The 22,155-nt window shown below is 38.8% G+C and overlaps 1 protein-coding gene across 1 annotated transcript in view; it reads left to right on the forward strand.

Moving 5' to 3' along the window:
* Nucleotides 1-22,155, forward strand: part of CNTN3 (contactin 3) — a gene marked incomplete at both ends in the record, with an annotated part of 249,580 nt that overhangs the window by 95,253 nt on the left and 132,172 nt on the right. The window contains one exon of the mRNA XM_080825412.1: nt 418-513. Within this exon, the coding sequence (XP_080681538.1) occupies nt 418-513 (96 nt within the window). The remainder of the gene's footprint in view (nt 1-417; nt 514-22,155) is intronic.

Here is a 22,155-nt window from a genome sequence, read left to right on the forward strand (position 1 = left end):
TTCATTAGAAGGTAAAGTTACACATCTCCAAGAGGTGATGAATCACTGTGGCAAATGTGGATATTGGTTTATGTATATTTTTGGTTCAAGATATTTCATGCCCTTCTTTGAGTCTTACTGTGTGGTTATTTCATTCCACTATGCTTCATCCTTTGGGATAGCCCAGGCCATTTCTGACACTGTTCCAGCACCACAGGATTAATGGGTATATAGTTTTATCATATTGCTGAATTACTAAGAAGCCTTAATAATGAAATCAAAATCCTAATTTTCCTTCTCCAAGCAAATCTTCTCCTCTTGAGATTCCTGAGAAAGGGTTTTAAAAATTATCCTGCAAAGGAATGGATTGTCTTTGTGGGAAGATTTGAATTTGTGTTGTCCTTTCTGAAATTCCATTTTGTTTTGTTTTCAAATCAGATCTTGAAAATTTTAAAACCAAAATGAGGAGTACGGTGTCTGTGCGTGAAGGCCAGGGAGTCGTCCTGCTCTGTGGCCCGCCGCCACACTCCGGAGGTAAGAAGTGGTCTGTTTGTGTTTTTTATACTTATTGAGTAAGTTTCAGTGCAAGACCTACAGCATATGTACTGTTATTGCTCCCTTAAATTACCCTTAGAAAATTGATAACCCAAGTATTGGATTCTGTCAGCTGAGTTGGAGTGTAAGAAACTCTACAAAAGGGTCCATCCAGAGAAGTTTATAAATATAATTTATTACAGCAAGAAGTGTTGTAAAGGCAAGTGAGATCAGGTTTGTTTCAATTACCTAATGGTGCTGAACAGTGCTTCTTATGCCATATCATTTGTTATTTAATTTTAGACCATGACATACATTAGAGTCTTTGTGGAATCTTTGTGGTTTCCTTCTTTCTCTGTCTCTCTCCGTTTCCCTCTCTTTTTCTCTCCCCCTCCCTCTCTCTATCTCTCATATACACACTTAAACATGATGATTAATATATGTTGTTTGATCTCTTTATGTATGATATACACATGAAAATGATGCGTGTATGTGTACTCGCATCATTGTCATCAGGGTGTTGGAATTACAAATTTTATGCTACATTGGTATAAATTGAAATACTGCTATAAGTTCAGAAGCTTAACAGACTAGCTACCCGAGTGAAAATGAACTTCAGCACATGTGAAAATAATTTAATAAGCACTGCTCCCCAGTAAGAGCCCGGAGTGTGGGTTTGATTTTGCTCTCATGCTTACTCCTGCAAACTTGGTCACTTGCGGAAACAAAGAGGGCATTATTAATATATAAATCACTGTTCTTGGAGAAACAAACTATTCTTTTCTTGAGAGGATGGGAATTACTGAGAGATAAATGCATTAGAGAGGATCTTTCTGACCAGAGGCAAAACTGAGAAGTCGTCCCATCACAGTGAAGTTTATTCAAATGAAAATATGATGGATTTATTTGTTTTGTGACATACAGGTCCTTTCTCCCCAGTCAGTTTTAATCACAAAACCCTCAGTGCAATAAAACAAACATACCCCATCTTGGCTATCTGGGCACTTGAAGTGTATGAGCCAAGAGAATATTGCAAGTGTGGGGCTTGACTAGCAGACATGATTGCCATGATATTGGAAGTATAGGTTTATTTCGGGCTCCTTGATCTACTTCAGTAGTGTATATTTTCTGGAATCCTGACTTCCCAAAGAAATTTTAACTTTGAAGGGAAACAGAGTCTCACGAATGCAGGTAAAATAACTGAGCTCAAACTGGTTTGAGGAAAATAGGGAGTTTACTGGCCCCACATCACTGGGATGATTAGTTGGCCTCTGGTTGAGCTGTATGTTTGTCAGCGAGATGCACCACCCAGAAAGACTTGTGGCCTCACTGAGGGTATGGGGTCAGTGAGCCTGTAGGTCTTAGCTCCCTTCCAGTCTCCTCAACTTTATAAAGCCGATTGCACATAGTCTCACCCTGTCTGCAGCAGCCCACATCTGGTGACTCCTCAGGGTAGGAATAAAAGGTCAGCCCTTTCTCCTCAACACTAGAGAGTTCGGATGGGCAGTCCTTCCAGAGCTTCCCGCCAGAATATCCAGGGCATTGTTGGATCATATCACAGTTGGACTTCTTTTGCTTCCCAGTCCTCCTCTTGCTTCTTTCCTTTTATAAGGTTTGATCATTGATAAAAATATTTTATCCCAAACTCTATTGCATTGTCTGCTCCCTGAGAACCCAGTCTGGCATTCTGCTGGAGCCCCAGGTTCAATTAATTTAATGAACAGTTGTCCTTTCCTTGTATCTCTTGGCTCTACTACCCTCAGTGTTGATTCCATGTAACGTAGAATCCTTGTGGTGTCAAAGGTGGCCTTCAATAACTCCAAGCTCTTGTAGTCCCTAATGCTAGAGATGCTAATGAACCAGACAACCTGTTGCTTAATGACTCTTGGTTTTAACTGAATCCACCTCATTTAGGGGATGGTTCCTGCAGCAGGAGGTCGGGGTCAGCTGTCTACTGATAAGCACTGGGACAAGAAACATATTTTCTACAAGAAAAGAGGGTTTTGCTATGAGAAAAAAAGGAGGCAGTGTATCAGAAAGAATCAATGTTTAGAACTACATATAGTAAGGAAGTATAAAAATAAATTTATTTTTAAAACAAATGTAAAATAACAGCTGGAGAATCTTGTCTATGATGAGTTTTGAAATTTGCCCTGATTTAAGATCCTGACTGAGTGATCTTTAAGTGTTTTTACACTTAGATATATTTACTGATAACAAAGGCAGGACCTCTCCATTGACTAAGCTGTTGGATGAAACATGTTCCAAAAGATAAATCTTTTCTAATATCGTGCAACTGGAGAACTGTTGGTGACTTCCTGTATTTCTAATTTTTTAGAGCACATAGATTGGGGTGACTGTGGAAGCCAAGTAGGACTGTAGATGAAAACGGGAAGAAACTGCCCCGGATATGACACATTAGCACTGAAGAAGCCATACCAAGTGAACAAAAGCATGCCTTCTTCAGTGCTAGATCGTGCAGGAAAATGGTCAGGGCTGGTGTGTCAGATTTAGATGCTGAAAACAGGATTCTCATTGATTCAAGTTTACCTAATGCTAAGATAGTCACAATTTACATCCACTGCCCTGACACATTGGCCTGTGAACTCCTTGAAGACAGAGCCCAAGTCACTGATGGCTCTGCACCCGAGTGCCCAAGGGAAAGTGAATGTCCACACATATGAAAATAAATTAATAAGCATTTAACAAGCAGCACAAGGCTGGTTGGTGTAACAAGTAGTCAGTGAATATTAGCTGAATAAATGCACACATTCATGAGATGACTAAAGGAATCCTTTTTCTTAGAGTTGGTCACTTATAAAGGCTTTTTGAGAAATCACTAGAAACTTTGTTTCTAGAGGTCTAAGCATCTAAAAACCAGTATGCCCTGGGTGCCAACCAGACAGGTGCAGGCACTGACAAATGAGAGTGAACTCCAACCACAGCAGCCAATATCAGCCCTGCTTCCCTGCCCTTATTGACTTAGGGAGTTGTAATTCAATGAATGGTGTGAAGCAGGTCACAAAACAGCTGAAGCTGTGACACCAGGGCTTATCAGTCACGTGGTATGTGGTGCCCATGACCCACTCTGTTACCCTAGGGGACATGCACTTGCCTTTCTCTGTCTTCACCATTCTGCATTATCTTCATTCACTTCTTCCCATTTCTTCTTGGTCTCTTTTCAGGGACTGGAAGTGTTTAATTATGTTGTTATTTTCTGATTACTGAAGACACCTTCATAGTCTGTTCATCCACCATATTCCTTACCAGAGCCATACCCTTGCAGAGGAGGCACATAATGGCAAAATAATCATAATCATAGTAATAGTAAAAATAATATTCCTAGTCCTAAGAGCCTGTATTTATGGAGTCCTCCTTAGATGCTTAACAGTGTGATGGCTCTTCTTAGAAATCATCTGCTAGAAGATTCTTTTGGTTAAAAGTATGGAGAGGAACTAGTTGAGTGACAATGTAAGGGTTGGGAAGCTTCCTTTCTAGAGATGCCAAGGGGCTCAGCTCTCACCCAGCCAATACCTGAATGCCTTGAGTCCACACTTCTTGCTTATAAAAGACGGGTGAAGCAGGAGGCTGGAAAGGAAGCTTCAGCCCTGAGCCACCCAGCTATTACTCAGTGCTACAGTTTAGGAGTTCACAAAGTGTGGCTTGGAGAGAAAGTAGTCTTCTTAAAATCATAGAACTCTAAAGAAGTAGAATTAGATCTTCAACACCTGAGTCCTGGGCCACGGCTCCTTCTGTTATGGTACAGCCTAAACCAGCCCCCAGGTGCCGTTCTCTAAATGGTTGTAGTACAAAGGGACAGAGTCCTTAGTGAAAGTGTCACTATCCTAAGCCAAGGGCTTCTGACATTTCAGATCAGATGTGGCAGAGTTAGTGGTTTAGATTTTGTTTTTTGTGTTTTTTTTTTCTTTTAAGATTTTACTTATTTATTTGACAGACAGAGAAATCACAAGTAAGCAGAGAGGCAGGCAGAGAGAGAGGGGGAAGCAGACTCCCCGGTTGAGCAGAGAGCCCACTGTGGGGTTCGATCCCAGGACCCCGGGATCATGACCTGAGCCGAAGGCAGAGGCTTAACCCTCTGAGCCACCCAGGTGCCCCGTGGTTTAGTTTTAATATCCAAGGCCATTATTTATGGAAACACGACAGACAACAGAGCAGCAATGTCTAAAGCCCTTGTGAGCAGAAATCCCCCCAGAGTTCAACCAAATGCCCAAGTCAGGTGTGTGCTAGTCCAGGGCTTCTGAGACTTTGGTGGCAAATGAAACAACTGGGGACCTGCTAAAATGCAGATTCTGAATCAGTGGGTCTCGGTTGGAGCCTGAGATTCTGCATTTTCAATAATCTCTCTCATGAAGCTGATGCTGCTGGCCCATGGACCACACTCTGAATAGCAAAATCCTAGCCTCTCTGTTCCATTATGTGGAGTCCCTAATGATTTCCCTGTTACCTATTTCTGCCCTCACTCTTCTTTCTCCCTAGCCAGTTTCTTGGCCTAAACATTAGAATATGTTTTGTAGTTTCAGAACCAAAATATTACCTCCCCACTGAGAACATCACTTTATTTTTCTTCCATTCACTACTAAAGAGTCTTTCTCAAGATGATCTTCACTCAGATTGATTCCCTTGTTTGGTGGCCTTCCTGGTCTTGAACAGATTTATATATATTTAATGTCTCCTAAAACTCTTATCTTTCCTTTTTTTTCTAAGTCCTGGATGTAAGAGGGTTGCCCTTTCAGTGTTGCCCTTGAAATAAAGGGGCTAGAGTCCCAAGCATAGAAGCAATCATGGTTTTATCTCATGACTTCTAACCTCCCAGGTATGACATGAAAGGCAAATATAACCTTGGATTTGACATTAGTTTAGATCTAGGAATTCGTAAAGAACCTCACCAAAAACAGACTCTTCAGATTTTGAAATTAAATTATATGACATGAAGTACTTTAGGTGCTGTTGGAAACCATTAGTTGGGTATATTAGCTTCTGCAAAACCCCTTTGAGAATGTCTCAGATTTCTGAGTGAGATGATGCTTTTATCTTTTAAATCACAATAAAAAGAAAATATCAAGGTACAAAGATGCAGCAGTTACAGTGTGCTATGCATTTTCTTAATCATCAAGAGATACAGTGTGCCCCCAGTTTTATCTATCCCACCCTGCTTTCTGCTGTCTTCTTGTGGAGGGGACACTTCGGGAGTCTCTAAAGAGGTCTGGGCTAGAAAGACATTCCTCATTTGGTGATGTGCAGGTCATGGAGTTGGGACCCATACCATATGTGTTCTGTTTGGCTTTGGGTCATGTTTCACCTGTAGCCAGCAACGTGATCTGTAAGAGCTGCTTCACAGCTATTTATTGAAGGTCACAATAGCTGATTTTACCTTTTTTTTTGTTTTTTTAAATTTCAAGGTTTTTAAAAAACTTTTTTTGATTTTCTTATTAACATATAATGTTTTATTAGCCCTAGGAGTACAGGTCTGTGAATCGCCAGGTTTACACACTTCACAGCACTTGCCATAGCCCATACTTTCCCCAATGTAAGGCTTTTCTTTTTTTTTTTTGTGACTTTTTAAATTATTGGCCCATAGTAAAATTGTGTTAAAATCTCTTCTCTTGTAAATAAATTGTTTACTTTCTATTGTTCATTTGGGATAAAAATCAGAAATATTCTCCCAGAATAGACTAGGGAATTCTACATGTTCAAAGCCTAAATGAGGGTACTGAAGTATGGAAACTGCATATATTATTTATACTCCTGTAATTCACTTATGCAGATAATTTATAAGAAAGTGGCAGCAACCTGGGGCTGCTTTGCTTAAGAGCAGTCACCATTTATTTCATGCCAATAAGAAGGAAAAATTGTTTCACAGTTGGTGACAATTAGGAATTTCTCTTAGGAATCCCTACAACTCCTAAGCAACACAGGTCACCATCATTTGAGAGGGGACTTATCATCCGCGCACCCTGTGACATTTTTCTGCCATTTCCTGTCCATTGGCTTCTCTATAGAACAACTCAGTATCTCTCTGAGGCAAGAGGAATTAGAATCCTCTTAGAAAGTAGTTGGAAAACTAGGAATTGACAAGTTAGAAATAAGAGACTGGACATGGATTATCTGTAGCTTTAATTATTAATCTAGTTACCAACAGCGTGAAAAGCTGGGAATTAGTGTAATTACCATGCAGTTGCTGGTATCACTATAAAATCATTAGAAATTCAAATGCACTGGAGAAATTACCCTATTATAAATAAGGTTAGAAAACTAGTTCAGGGGCACTTCATGATAAATATTAATTAGACAGGAATTCATAGGCTGATCAGGTTTATTGCATACACACATGTTAAGAAAGAGTTGATTTTTGTTCAAAGATGGCTGATGATATTAATTCCGAGTAAGGAAGAGGTGGTAGGCTTTCACCATGTTTGGTCTCCGATCCAGCTTCCCGTCTGTGCTGTGTGCATCCTCTTCCTGACATGACAGCCCTGGACACTGCCATCCACTCACAACAACATGGCCTTTGGGATATTCAAAGGACAATGTGAGATGCCGAACAGCAGGTAGTGAAGGCTGAAGTGACTTTATGCTAAAAATTGCTTTGTAAATCCTGGTGTGACAGAGGTGAGAACCGTTAGCAAGATAACCAGATGGCATGGGATTTACACCCGCTGTATCAACATCTTTGGTGGGGTTCGTTTTTGTTTTTTTTTTTTTCTCTTTCTTTCCTTCCTCAAGACTATAAAGTGAAAGTCATCTCTGGTAGCTCAGACAAGACAAGCCTGAGGAAAAGGTGCCAAGTAGGAATTCTCTGGTTGTGTCCAGTTGCTAGACCTGTCATTAACATGACAAGACACCTTGATGTGCTTTTTGATGGGCTTTTTGATGGGATTAACTCAAAACAACAACTTCAACAAATAAAATGTGAACTTAACACCATTTTGTCTTAGATGCTCTTTTTTCCTTAAACTCCCCTTCTCTACCATTCATGCTTGTAATCTCATCAAACTTAAAACAATAGTTTCTTAAAACACTCTGAAGTAAAAAATACGTATGACTTTCATGGGCTTTTGGGCTTCCATCACATTTACATCACCAGTCACCGTGTGAAATGTTTCTCTGAGAACCCAGTGGTTTCCCCTTCCCTAGAGCTAAAAGAGCCGTATCTTAACAGGCATTTATGCCCTCACAAGTTGTGAGATCAAGATAAACCAGATGACTGGTGGATTCCTGAGGAATAAGCATCTGTGCCGGGAGAGCAGATCACTCTGAACGTATCGCTTCTAACTGGGGAAAGGGGAGTGGACAAGGTCAGGTTAACATGTCATGCCGAATGTTAGGGAAGCCGTCTATAGACAGAATGAATAGTGTATCGCTACTGTAAAACTGTTTTTTAATTCATTTCAATTCTGATGTGACTGTTGACATTTATAGGAGTCCAAAATATTAACAAATTCATAGTAGCATTCAGACGAGTATGTTCTGAGTCAATTGACGCACAAACCTCAGCTGCTATTATATGGATAAAGCAAAATATTTTGATCTCTAGAGGAAATATCTGTTGTAGTCACTCGTCTTAATTGCTGAACATCCATTTTATGGTTGGAAATGGAGATGAGAAATCCTGTTTCTCTGAAGTACTCGAATGTGGAATCCGTGAATGAGAAATATTCACTGAGTCTGCCTGATGTCTTTGCTTGTATTCTTTTTTCCTTCCTTCCTTCCTTTCCTTTCTTCCATCCATCCACCCATCCATCCAACCATTTTATTCATTCATTGATTTACTCATTTTTTAAAAATATTTTATTTATTTATTTGATACAGAGCGTGAGATCACAAGTAGGCAGAGAGGCAGGCAGAGAGAGAGGAGGAAACAGTCTCCCTCCTGAGCAGAGAGCCTGATGCTGGGCTCGATCCCAGGACCCTGAGATCATGACCTGAGCTGAAGGCAGAGGCTTAACTCACTGAGCCACCCAGGTGCCCCTGTTTTATGTTTTATAATACTATTTTACTATAATAAATATAACCCTTTACTTAAATAATCTTAGTATTAAGTAGAGAAAAAACCAAGAGCATTGTTGATAAATACATAGGAAGGTATTCACCTCAATATTTGTTGAAGCTCACCCCAAACCTCTCCCCAAATGAAAAATCCTGGAAGTATGTGAGAAATAGGAAGATAAATAAGAATCCCCTTGTCCTTGGGGGCTTTTGGCCCCACAAGAAATGAAAAGGAGGATTTTCTGATGACTGGTTAGCCCTGAAATAGCAGTAATAATATCATTATTCAATCAGACACAGGGTTTATTGTTCATAACATCAAGAAAAGGTGTATTATTCGTATTCTGCATTGACAAGCTGAACCTCAGAGCGGTTAGGTGATTTGTTGAAAGCCGCACAATAGAAGATTTGGGCTTCAGACCTAGATCTGTTGCTTTTTGAAGGAAAATTTTTCTATGTTCACAAAAATTACAGGCTTCAGTTTTTTGATTTACATATAATCTGCCTTCTAGCGTGGTGTTTCACCGAACCTTTTGATACATGCAAATACATAATTAAAATGTTTATAAGCACCTCTACCCTGTCTTACTCTCTCTGTCTCTCTCTCCCTAGCTCTCTCTTTCTCAGCCACACTTATGAGGCATAGTGGGTACAAGCCAGGCTTCTAAGAGTTAGCTTGCTTGAGCTCCAGTTCTAACTCTGACATTACTACAAACTTTGGACAAATTGCTTAACCTCTGAATCTGTTTCATATCTGTAAACAGGGAATAATCATAGAACTTATCCTTACAGAATGGTCGTGAGGGTTTACAAAGGTAATCCATGTGATTTGTTTGAAATGTCTGATTTATTTATTAGACAAAAAATATGCTATAGTCCTAGTATTTTTACTGTATGGAAAAATATCCAAATGGGGTTCCTGGGCGGCTCAGTCAGTTGAACATCTGCCTTCAGCACAGGTCATGATCCCAGGGTCCTGGGATCAAGCCCCGCAGTGAGCTACCTTTTCAGGGGAGAGGTGCTTCTCCCTCTCCCTCTGCTGCTCCTCCTACTTGCTCACATTCTGTCTCTCAGATAAATAAATAAAATCTTTAAAAATAAAATTTTTAAATAAATATATAAAGAGGGTTTATTGTATTTTTTTCTTTTACTCCAGAGGATTTATTTGCCTGGAATATTTGTGCCCCACTTTGGAAAACATGGTTCTAGAAAATATGGGGATTTCCTCCTTTCTAATTGGTTAATCTGTGGTTGGGGATGGAAGACTTGATGATTTTTTTTTGCTTAACAACACAGTGACACTTAGAAATAGAGGAATGGGGATGCCTTCGAGATGCTTATCCTGTGTAAGCATCAGTGACTGCCTCTCTCCTGGGACTTCCCAGCCCAGAGGTTGCCCCTACTGTGGAGCAGTTCCAGCTGGCCTTGGCTGATTGGCCCAGAGAAGGACACCTGACACAGGCTAGGCCAATCAGATGCTCTATTCTGGAAATTTGGTATTTGACCCAAATTCTGAATTTTGGAGTTTGAGACAAACTTATTTCTATTATGTAGACTAGACAGCTAAGAAAGCTGATACACCTGGAGCAGAGACGGAGCCCTGCCAGGGATTAAGAAAGCTCGAGTGGGATTTGGGGGTGTGGAGCCTGGATGGCCCAGTTTGTTAAGTGTCTGCCTTCAGCTCAAGTCATGATCTTGGGGTCTTGGAACAGAGCCCTGCATGAGGCTCTCTGCTCAGCTGGGAGTCTGCTTCTCACTATCATTCTCCCTCTGTGCTCTCTCTTTCTCTCACTCGATCTCTCTTAAGTTAATAAAAACCTTAATAAAAAAAAAAAAGAAACCAGGGACAGAGAGTAAAGACTAAGGATGGCTTAGCATGAGCATGGGCAAGCGGGGCAAGGGGCAGAGGGAGAAGGAGAGAGACTCTCAAGCAGACTCGCCACTAAGCACGGAGTCACATGAGGCTCTCAGTCCCAGGACACTGAGGTCATGACCTGAGCTGAAATCAAGAGCCAGATGCTCAACCAACTGAGTCACCCAGGTGCCCCATCCTATCTATACACAGCAGCAGGCTTCATGCCTTCCCCTTCTACTTCATTCTCAGATTCCCTAAGTGGCCTTCCATAGTACAATGAGAAAATGATTTTCTCCCACTCTAACAACTGCAGAGTTTTCCTCGCTCTGATTCTATCCACCCACAGACAAAAGTCAGAAGGAGACTTAAGCCCATCAAGAAAATTACATGTGTAAGCTGGAAATTTAAATCCACTGTTACAGTGATAAGTGCTTCAACAAGAACTTATTTAAAAATTGCAGAGCTCTGACGAGATGGTTTCTGCTTTAAGTAAAAATAAGGTTGTTAATTTAGTGCAAATCACGGCTGGTAAAGGCTTTGTTTCCTAACATTCTAAGCAGAAACTGAGAATGATCATTAGTCGGTGCTTTTTGTCATTAAAAACAAACAAAACAATACAAACACCGCAGTAGTACTAGGCAAGTCCTAAGAAGGAATCTGTGCACTGGTAAGAGCGAGGGTGAAACATCGGTTGCTTTGCTATGAATATGTACTTATATGGACATCGTGTTTTGAATAAGATTATCAGAGCTGCGGTAACAAACCTGAAAATAGATTAGCTCAAACCCAACAGTGTTTCTTGTTCAGTTAAGGTCCAGGACAAGCTCTCTGGCTCCAACCATTTATGCCCCTTCATTGCATCTAAAAATCCATGGTCATTGCCTCTGTCTCCCTCAAGGTGGCAGAAAGAAAAGGGTGAAAGAAGCCACATGGGTGTATTTATGAAATAGGTGTAGATGTCATATGTTACCTATGTGCACATTCTTTTTTGTTTGCTTGTTTAAGATTTTATTTATTTATATATTTATTTATTTAGAGAGTGCTCATGGGGGGAAGGGCAGAGGGAGAAGGAGAGAGAAATCAGAAACAGACTCTACGCTAAGCACAGAGGGAGCATGACGTGGGGCTCAATCCCACAACCCAAGATCATGACCTGAGCCAAAATCAAGAGTTGGATACTCAAACGACTGAGCCACCCAGGCGCCTCGCCTATGTGCACTTTCTGTTGACTGGTCTCCAGTCACATGGTCCCACTGAGAGCAAAGGGGATAAGAATATGTGGTTCAGTCTGTGCCAAGGGAGAAGTGAGAACAGGTCGGAAGTATGGCTAGCCTGTCTCTGCCGTACTTCCGTTAGATCTGTGCCTTTAAAAATGAGCATAGGAGGACCTGAGACATAAGTTACAGTCACATGTCTTAAGGGCTTGTTTGTGAACTCTAGTAGCTATGTGAGAAGTTTTATTTGGAGAACTTGTTTAAAATGTCCATTCCATGATCTCACTCTGAGATTTTGGCTCAATACTATGGGGTCTTTCTTGGGAATCTGCACTCTTGATAAATGACTCAGGGGATTTTTGATTCAGATGGTCTTTGAGTAACACTTTCAGACACGCTATCATCAAGTCATAAAAATTTAAATGTTTTAAAGAAATATTTCAAGGAATGGAGGAATGCCATTTATGATGAAGAAAGTGTAAGCTTTGAATATTTCAGTGGTTGATTTTATTAATAAGGACAATTTAGACTCTGAAAGGGAAATGGAATTCTTGGCTTATAAAAAACATTGATGTTCATTTATTTATAAGGTAGGCAGTAACTATCTCAGCTGAGTGTTTTCTCCATAACGTTAGCTGCCTTAGAGAGTATGGTTGTTGGTATGCCGTGTGTAACTGAATATTCTCTGGCTTTCACCCACCTTCCCAGGTGTGGAGCTACTGGGAGGCACCCACAGTCACCTGTGCTTCTTCTTGATCAGATGAACTAAGCACCACTACTGGTAATGGTGAAGATTGCTTAGCCTTCGGTCCTCATAGGCACTGCTTGGCATCTCACCACTGAGTAGTTTGAATCAGTTCATATTTTTTTTTTTTGTGTGTGTGTGTGTGTGTGTGTGTGTGTGTGTGTTTCATCTCAAGGGCGTATATCTGTCTAGTGTAAAGCCCAGATTGATCTTGTAGGGAGAGAATTTTAAAATTGATCACTTTCTCTTTTTGGCCTCACTCGCATTTAGAAAACTATTTTTCCCTATTAAATATAGCATGTTGGACTTTAAAATTATACCAGAATTTAACTCTAAGAAATTGTGAAATGAGCCATGTGCAAAGTTTTCGGTAAGATGACAAGAATCAGCTCTTAGATTCACAGAAATGCCACAGTACTCACCTTTCCATATTCTGTAGGGGCTGGCCAAGTGATGCCAATGAATACGCATGGACAAATTTTGAGGGTTGGATAATTTTTTTCCACTTAAAAGTTAAATCTTTTAACATTTACTTTATTTGCATTTTTTAACTATAGAAAATACGGAGGTTTTTTGTTTGTTTGTTTAGTTCATTTAGTTTTTGTCAAGTATTTTCCATTTGCTGATTATAGTTGTCGCTTTGGTGTTTTTTCTTATGTCTTCTTAAATTCTTAAGACACAGGCACATTTTGCTTATGAAACACATAGAGAGCATTTTCACTGTTTATGTACAAAGTTTGCTTTGTATCGGTCAGCTTTTACTATGTTCTGTTGCAGTAACAAATGATTCCAAAGTCTTACAGGTTTACAGTAATGAAGGTTCATTTGCTGTTTCATAGACTTTTAGGGGCGGGTTGGCTGCAGCTATGTTGAATGTCACTTCTTCACTTTGAGAAAAAGCAGTCCCTATCTGGGATAAACCATTTTCATGATGGGAAGAAAAGAAAATTATCAGAACCATTCAGTCTGCCTCTATAAGTTCAATCATTTCCATACTAACTCTCTTTTGCAAAGCAAGTTTTATGACCAGTGCTGATCAAATGGGCTGGAAGATCCTATTACAGGGATAAGCACAAATAATTTTAATAAAAATATAATCAGTCATATGTTCTCTTATTTATTTCTCTTTTTAGCTATTTGGCCTTTGGAGTTGTCCTTTCAATTTCCCTACATTTGATTGGACCTGGATATAATAGTTGATGTTATCCTAACTGTACCAATAAGAAAACATAAGAATAATATATCTTGATGAAAAATGGGACCCAAAAGTTTCAGAGCACCCAAAGGTTTCAAATGTTACTCAACTCCAGCTGGTTATTGCCATGGAGAAAGTACCTCTTTGGATTTTTCACATAAAGCTAGAAACTATATGTTGGCAAGATTTCCCAAAAATGTTTTAATAGTGTGGGTTAAATAATACATGGTTCAAGGCTGCTTTCATCCTATAGACCACAGATGAAGGTTTCTTCCTCAGGGACATAGAATTAATGCTAATTAAAAAGAAATACACCTCATTGACTCAACTATCTGAGAGAATATGAGTCTGAGAGACAGTTAAAGTTATGGCATATAGCCTTTAAAAATTCACTTTTATGGGATTCAGGAGTACATAAAATAGTTCCAAACAAAGCTAATTAAAACAGCTAATTATGGGTTCCTGGAGACCTGTGGTGTTTAGAAGTCACATCTCACTCCTTCTGGAAATAGCTTTCCAAATTATTTTTACATACTTCTACTGAAGTAGTTAAGTGTTCTCCCCTTCTATTTTACATCATTACTTTACTTAGCAAATGTTTTATGCTGCCAAAGTGGGGCTAACCCAGTCAGTGAAACACAATAGACTGCTAGGGATCTAATATGTGATGTTTAAGTACTCTGTAGTTCTTGAGACTGAAACTGATTTTATCTGGAAAAAGGTGGTTTTGGAAGATCAATGATAGATGTCAGCAAAGACAAGTTCCCATGAAGAAGCATGTTCCCAAGAGTAAATACAATCACTCAGCAAAAACAACATTACTTCTTCTGTTGTAGCTATAAGTAAATTGTTTGTTGTTCCTGATGTAAATTTTTACATAAATCTAGAAACTTACAATTTTCTAGTTTTTTTCTAACATAATGTTGTCTGTGATATTATATTTGGAAGTATTATGCATTTTGCAGCTCATTCCTGTTACTTCTTTTAATTTCCCATTTGATTTTTTTTAAAGATTTTATTTATTTATTTGATGTAGAGAGAGAGAGAGAGAGAGATCACAAGTAGGCAGAGCAGCAGGCAGAGAGAGAGAGGGAAGCAGGCTCCCCGCCGAGCAGAGAGCCTGATGCGGGGCTTGATCCCAGGACCCCGAGATCATGACGTGAGCCGAAGGCAGAGGCTTTAACCCTCTGAGCCACCCAGGCGCCCCTCCCATTTGATTTTTATACAGCATGTCACATATTACCTGTATTGCCTTGTGATGATCACCTTCCACAGATAAGGAACTTGATTCTGCACTGCCTCCCTGATATGACCATCTGATTAATGGGTTGATACATTAAATACAATTAAATAACGGTAAATTCTGTGTTCCCACCAGAGACTTCTTATTTTCTCTAGTGGTTTTTTTTTTTTTTTTAAGATCTTATTTATTTATTTGACAGAGAGAGAGAGAGAGACAGACAGCAAAAGAGGGAACACGAACAGGGGGAGTGGGAGAAGGAGAAGCATACTTCTGTGGAGTAGGGAGCCCAATGTGGGGGTCGATCCCAGGACACTGGCATCATGACCTGAGCCAAAGGCAGGTGCTTCACTGATTGAGCCACCCAGGTGCCCCTTCTCTAGTGGTTTTATATTTTATCAGCGTAGGTTATACTCAAAGACCGTTTGTATGGCATTGAGCAGCATTTTTTACACTATTTTCTTATGGAACAGTAGTAAGTACCATGTACAAATGTAAGGCAATTAAAAAAAAAAAACAACACTTTTTCAAAAGTACTGGGAAAAGCAAAAGAAAACATCGTTCTTTTCTTTCTCAGGGCTTTTATGAGTACAGTATTGAGTTTACATATCCAAGAGGAAGACTCTCGCATGTAGGTTTTCCCAAATTTACCTGACAAGAGAGCCCTGCGTGTATGCAGCGTCTTGTCGGACCAGATGTTCTGAGGAGCACACTTCAGGAGACGCTCACTCAGCTTGAAGATTGCACACGCCAGTAATTTTCAAAATGTCCTCTGCCGAGCCTCTGAGGGTCTGTGAAAGTCCTTAAGGGGACGGCTTAGTGTACATACCTCTCATTTCCTCTTCATATAGAGCATTTCTGTTTTTACTTATTTTAAATTTGTAGTTCCATATGAATATTCTTCAAAAGGCAGGATTCTGAATTGACAAATTATAAAGAAAAGGAAGGAAAAGAATAAGAGAGTAAGGCTGGGGAGGAGATATCAGAGAGGGAGACAGGGATAGAGAGAGATTATATCTTTTATCAGTGAACAAGTAGAGTCGGTTGACTGAATTTACTCATTTTTATTTTGGCTGTAGAATTCTTGACATGTTAGGGGGTGGTTTGTTCATTATATCATTATGAAAACTGGGGGAGAAAATTAAGGGATGCTTTGAGTAGTTAACGTACTTCTGGCGTTCTGTAAATTCAATTAATTATGTGTGGATCACATTACATCTGTTACAGTAATAACAACAGGCCCTTGTTTTCTGGTGGAGAAACTAGTCCATCAATCATCCATAATCATTGATCTTCATATAAGGGGACCCATTCTGACTGGCTTACAGTAACCAAAGTGTGTTTTCAACATTACTGCCGAAACATACTGTATTCCACAAATCTCTTAAGAAGGCCTATTCTGTCTCCACTTGAGATATAAAATGACATCTGAAGTGGTGATATATGTGGGCTTAAAGCAATCTTTTTCAATCATTATAACCTTTAAGCACCACTAGCATCCCTCAGGATTCTTTGACCTTTTCTCTCTGTGTTATACTTTTTGACAGCTCCAAGAGACAAGCAGTATACCTCACATCTGGAATAAGCATGAAATGTTAATTCTTGACACATACTTAATATTGCCAACCACTTACAGACACTTATATGATGGATTTTGTTTTTCCCATGGCTATAACATAAGCCATGGGAAAGCTTATATAAAACTAAGAAATCTCTATGAGTTTTCTTAATACAGTGGTAGAAAGCAGAAATTATTTATATTGTAGTTTTCCATAGCTGTGGTTCTATCTCGAATTCATCACCATAGGTTAGGCAGAAGTTAAGGGTTCAGCAGTCCTTGGCCCTACAGTGACAGGATTTTGTTCTCTACAGTAAAGAAAAAGGAGAGTTAAAAGAGTGTTAGAGCAAAACACAGACACATTACCACAATTGCAACCCCCAAAGAGTGTTATCATTAAAGACATTTAATTTCTATTAATGAACTAGACCCAAGGCAAAATTCCCTATCTCTTATAAGCAGTGGGAGTATTACAGCATGTACGACTTCTTTCTGATTCTTAGTGAAGTATACCACGGGTATGTATTCCAAACTACAAGGCATCGATAAGAATCTTTAATTGAATTGGAAGAAATGCTGGTTTGCCAAAATCAAGTCATTATGGTCAAAACATCATAATGCAATGAAGGAATTCATCAGAAAGTAAAAGGATTTAGATGAAATCCAAAACTTAGTGGATCTCCAGGTATCTCCAAGTTGGAAGAACTTTAAAACAAGCCAAGAATTTACTTCCTCGTCCAAGGAAGCATGCATTAAACAGATAGCCTGGGAATTTCAGTTGGAAAGCATTATGTAGAGAAAATGTAGAACCAAAATGTAGGAATGTTCTCCCCCCAAAAGAGTACCTATGTGTATTTTGTGAACTCCAGTGTCTTAGGTACATGATTAGGGTAGATTAGGTACATGATTAGGGTAGTCAATTTTAATAGGAATTGTTACAACTAGCAGTTAGATTATTAGTATTTTGATAAATCCTGATAGGGGACATAACGTACCACCCTCATCTATCTGCAAAGTTCTTGAACAATTTGTGGCATGGAGAACTGCTTCTAAGCTCTGTGTAGTGTGTTGGTGAAAGGACTTGAGAACTTTTATACTTGGAATTGAAAAAATAATTAGAGTTGATAATTGTATAGATAGCCATGCTCTATCTTAGTCCTAGTACAATCATAGTAAAACTTACAGAAACAACCTTCAAATAGTCTCTGTGTAACAATGAGGGGGCTTCACTAAATGACAAAAAGAGAGCTGAATTGTATGAAAATTGTTGGAATCAGGATACAGGAGCCCCCATTGCAGGGTAAGTGCACTGAAGAAAGGAAACGAACCATTTAGCAAAGCTGTATACAGGTTTCCACATGGAAAAATGGAGGACAGGGCACCTGGGTGGCTCAGTTGGTCAATCGTCCAACTCGATTTTGAATCAGATTATGATCTCAAGGTCATGAGATAGAGCCCCATTTTGGGCTCCAAGCTCAGCATGGAGTCTGCTTTGAGATTCTCTCTTTCCCTCTCTCTCTTCCTCTCCTGTTTTCTCTCTCTCTCTCTCTCTCCCCTCTCTCTTTTTCAAAATAAACAAATAAATCTTTTTTTTTTTTTTTTTTAAATAGCAGATATTTTCCAAACAATTCCAAGTAGATTTACAAAGGTTCACCACGCTGTCTACCAGGAAGTGCAGGATGGGTATGCATGTTTCAGAATGCTCCAGCAATCTGGCCCAGTTTCGAAATGCATTGAGAGAGATTTAAATGGCAAGCTGGTTTCATGCCTCAGTCATGTCCCTTCGAAGGACAGGAACAACTTTCAAATCCAAGTGTGGCTAAAAGAATTAAAACATGCACTGCCTCCTGAGCATACCCTTTTTTTGTCTTTCTTATTTCTGTGATACCTTTTAAAAACCAACCACGGTGACTATACTAGGGAGATAATCCAAGGATAAGATTTGCTGAGTGCAAACCTTTTATTAAAGGCTGACAACATTATATTCTGGAGCATTTTGTTTTCCTTTTCTTTAACACTAGTTAGATCAGATTTTCAAAAGCACATCAGAAATATTCCTAGTCTTAAATCCAGGGATTTATAGAACACAGAGTTGCAAGACCAGTGGGAAATTAATTTCCTTTGAAGCACATTAGCTTGAAGTTTCCTGCCTCCCACAGTGGAGCAGAAATTGTTCAAACATCATTGTTGTTCCTCCTCCAAGTTATAAGCCAACTGCAGGAAGCCAGTGATTGCCTGGGCCATTCTGGCTAAATTGGAAAATATCAGGTCAAAGAAAGGTTAACTGGAGACTCCTCGTGTTGCAGACAGCTACCACCTCTGGAGAACCTACTGTGTATGTAGATGGCCTCTGTCACACGTTTCCTAGTCTAATAGGAACAGCACTATGACTGCTTTAAATATCAGTGAGATAGACTTTATCCAATTGAAATACCTTCGCATGGGCACAGTATGGTGTTTTATTTTGCCATCAGGCATTTATTTTACCAGTATATTCTGGACTTGTTATTTAAGAAGCTTTTGTGGGTGCAGAAAATTCTAGGTCCTCTACTTAGAACATTTTGCATGCTTCTATTTTACCTACACGTTTCTGTTTTCTCAGTCAAGCTTCTTCTGCTACCCACAGAGTAGATGCCTTCTTCAGTTCATTGTTTCTCTGAAGTTTCACGTTGCTTTATCTTGAACAGTACGTGGAAAAATATAACAAATTCCAGTGTAATACTATAACTTAAAGCAGAGTTCAGTGTTCGTTTGCAAGGGAGAAATGAAGGGCCCTTTCTGTTCTGCCACATCGTTCTGGAAATCTTTAGGGCTGAGAACATACTGCTTAGCACAAGAACTTTTATTTTTCTTTCATGTCTTTGGATAGTTTTCAAGATACACTGTAACAAAGTGGAGTTGTCATTTTAGCCCTGAAAAAAATTAATAAGTACATGTTCACTGCTAAAATTCTCCTATATATCTTTTCCTTAGTGTTCTCTTCCTCTGGCAGAAACAAAATAATTACTATCAATGAGACATAATGTAGCCACTTTATTTTAGCTATTTATTTCCTTTACTCATACACACGGGTACCCACATGATTTCTTTCCTTTTGGCCAAATTATAGATTTGCTAAGAAAGAAAACTGGATAAAGGAAAATTGTACACATGGGGAAAGGAGGTGTTTATTGGTATATGCTGCATATAGTTAAATTAAAGAACATGTAAAAAGTAAGATTTGAAAATGAACTCAAGCCTTTCCCTTGAAGATACTTTTAAAAAAAAATAATTCATACTGTTTTTTTCAGATGATAAAAGCAATGATGCTTATTATAGAACATTTAGAAAATTTAGTAGTTTTAAATCACAAAAGTAAAATTACCCATATTACCTCAGTGCCAAAATAGCCATCATTTTGGTCTATTTACTCAGTCCTGTTTTTTTCTTAAATATATTTTTTTTCCATAATTGAGAACTACTATATGAACAAATTTGTACTTTTTTCTATTAATGTTATAGCTTAAATACTTTGCTATGTTAGTGTAAACACATTAGAAATAATCTTTTTTTATAAAAAGAAATAACTATAACTATAAAAATAATGCCTTTAATCTTAATATTTTAAGATAATGAGTATCTTGTTTCTCATATTTGGCAAATTTTTCTTCTAGTTTGTCACCTCTTCTTACTTTAGTGGACTTCATATTTGCCTGCTTATTTTGCTTTATTACTGTATTAAAACTTTTTATAGTTAAATCCCTTTGATTTGTATATGATTTTCAGCATCAGATATCATTCTTTTTTTTTAATTAATTTTTTTATTTATTTTCAGCGTAACAGTATTCATTGTTTTTTCACCACACCCAGTGCTCCATGCAATCTGTGCCCTCCCTAATACCCACCACCTGGTTCCCCCACCCTCCCACCCCACCCCTTCAAAACCCTCAGGTTGTTTTTCAGAGTCCATAGTCTCTCATGGTTCACCTCCCCTTCCAATTTCCCTCAACTCCCTTCTCCTCTCCATCTACCCTTGTCCTCTATATTATTTGTTATGCTCCACCAATAAGTGAAACCATATGATATTTGACTTTCTCTGTTTGACTTATTTCACTCAGCATAATCTCTTCCAGTCCTGTCCATGTTGCTACAAAAGTTGGGTATTCGTCCTTTCTGATGGAGGCATAATACTCCATAGTGTATATGGACCACATCTTCCTTATCCATTCATCCGTCGAAGGGCATCTTGGTTCTTTCCACAGTTTGGCGACCGTGGCCATTGCTGCTATAAACATTGGGGTACAGATGGCCCTTCTTTTCACTACATCTGTATCTTTGGGGTAAATACCCAGCAGTGCAATTGCAGGGTCATAGGGAAGATCTATTTTTAATTTCCTGAGGAATCTCCACACTGTTCTCCAAAGTGGCTGCACCAGTTTGCATTCCCGCCAACAGTGTAAGAGGGTTCCCCTTTCTCCACATCCTCTCCAACACACGTTGTTTCCTGTCTTGCTAATTTTGGCCATTCTAACTGGTGTAAGGTGGTATCTCAATGTGGTTTTGATTTGAATCTCCCTGATGGCTAGTGATGATGAACATTTTTTCATGTGTCTGGTAGCCATTTGTATGTCTTCATTGGAGAAGTGTCTGTTCATATCTTCTGCCCATTTTTTAATATGATTATCTGTTTTGTGTGTGTTGAGTTTGAGGAGTTCTTTATAGATCCTCGATATCAACCTTTTATCTGTACTGTCATTTGCAAATATCTTCTCCCATTCCATGGGTTGCCTCTTTGTTTTGATGACTGTTTCTTTTGCTATGCAGAAGCTTTTGATCTTGATGAAGTCCCAAAAGTTCATCTTTGCCTTTGTTTCCTTTGCCTTTGGAGACATATCTTGAAAGAAGTTGCTGTGGCTGATATCAAAGAGGTTACTCCCTATGTTCTCCTCGAGGATTCTGATGGATTCCTGTCTCACGTTGAGGTCTTTTATCCATTTCGAGTTTATCTTTGTGTACGGTGTAAGAGAATGGTCAAGTTTCATTGTTCTACATATAGCTGTCCAGTTTTCCCAGCACCATTTATTGAAGAGACTGTCTTTTTTCCACTGGATATTTTTTCATCAGATATCATTCTTAATAAAGTCCCCATATTACGTATATGTTCATTTATTTTTCTTTTAGTATCTTTGTATGTTTTAAAATTTTCATTTCAATCCACCTGGAATTTGGTATAATTTCTGAGATCGGGATTCAGTGTCATTTTTGCTAAATGGATACTCAGTTATCCCAATGCTCTTCAGTGGATAACCCACTCTTTCACCAACTTCTTTGAAATGCCATTCCAGTCACTTAAAAATATCATATAGATAGCTGCATACATACATATGTATGTATATACATACATGGATCAATTTTTAAATTCTTTACTCTGTTATTGTTCACTTCCTACAGCACCACTGCAATATTGTAAATGCTACACCTGCTACATTTCATAATGTTTTAATAATTTGTAGGGAAGTTCCCCTGTTATACAACTTATTTTGCCAAATAAAAAACATTGTCTTTCAAATATATTCATTCTTCTAAATGCACATCAGAATCCTCACATTCAGAGAACTTTTTAAGATTTTAATTGGAGTTATCTGATACTTGTATATTCTTTTGGGAAAATCGGTATCTATACTATTAATATTTTACATTCATGAATATGGCATGTATCTTCAGCATTAAAATCACAGTATTTTTTCAGTAAATCAGTCTCCTTCTGCATAAACTACAAATCTTTTAAAAAGATTGTGGCTGGGGTGCCTGGGTGGCTCAGTGGGTTAAAGCCTCTGCCTTCGGCTCGG

This window comes from Martes martes, assembly GCF_963455335.1.
Source record: "Martes martes genome assembly, chromosome: 1".
Classification (NCBI taxonomy): Eukaryota; Metazoa; Chordata; class Mammalia; order Carnivora; family Mustelidae; genus Martes; species Martes martes.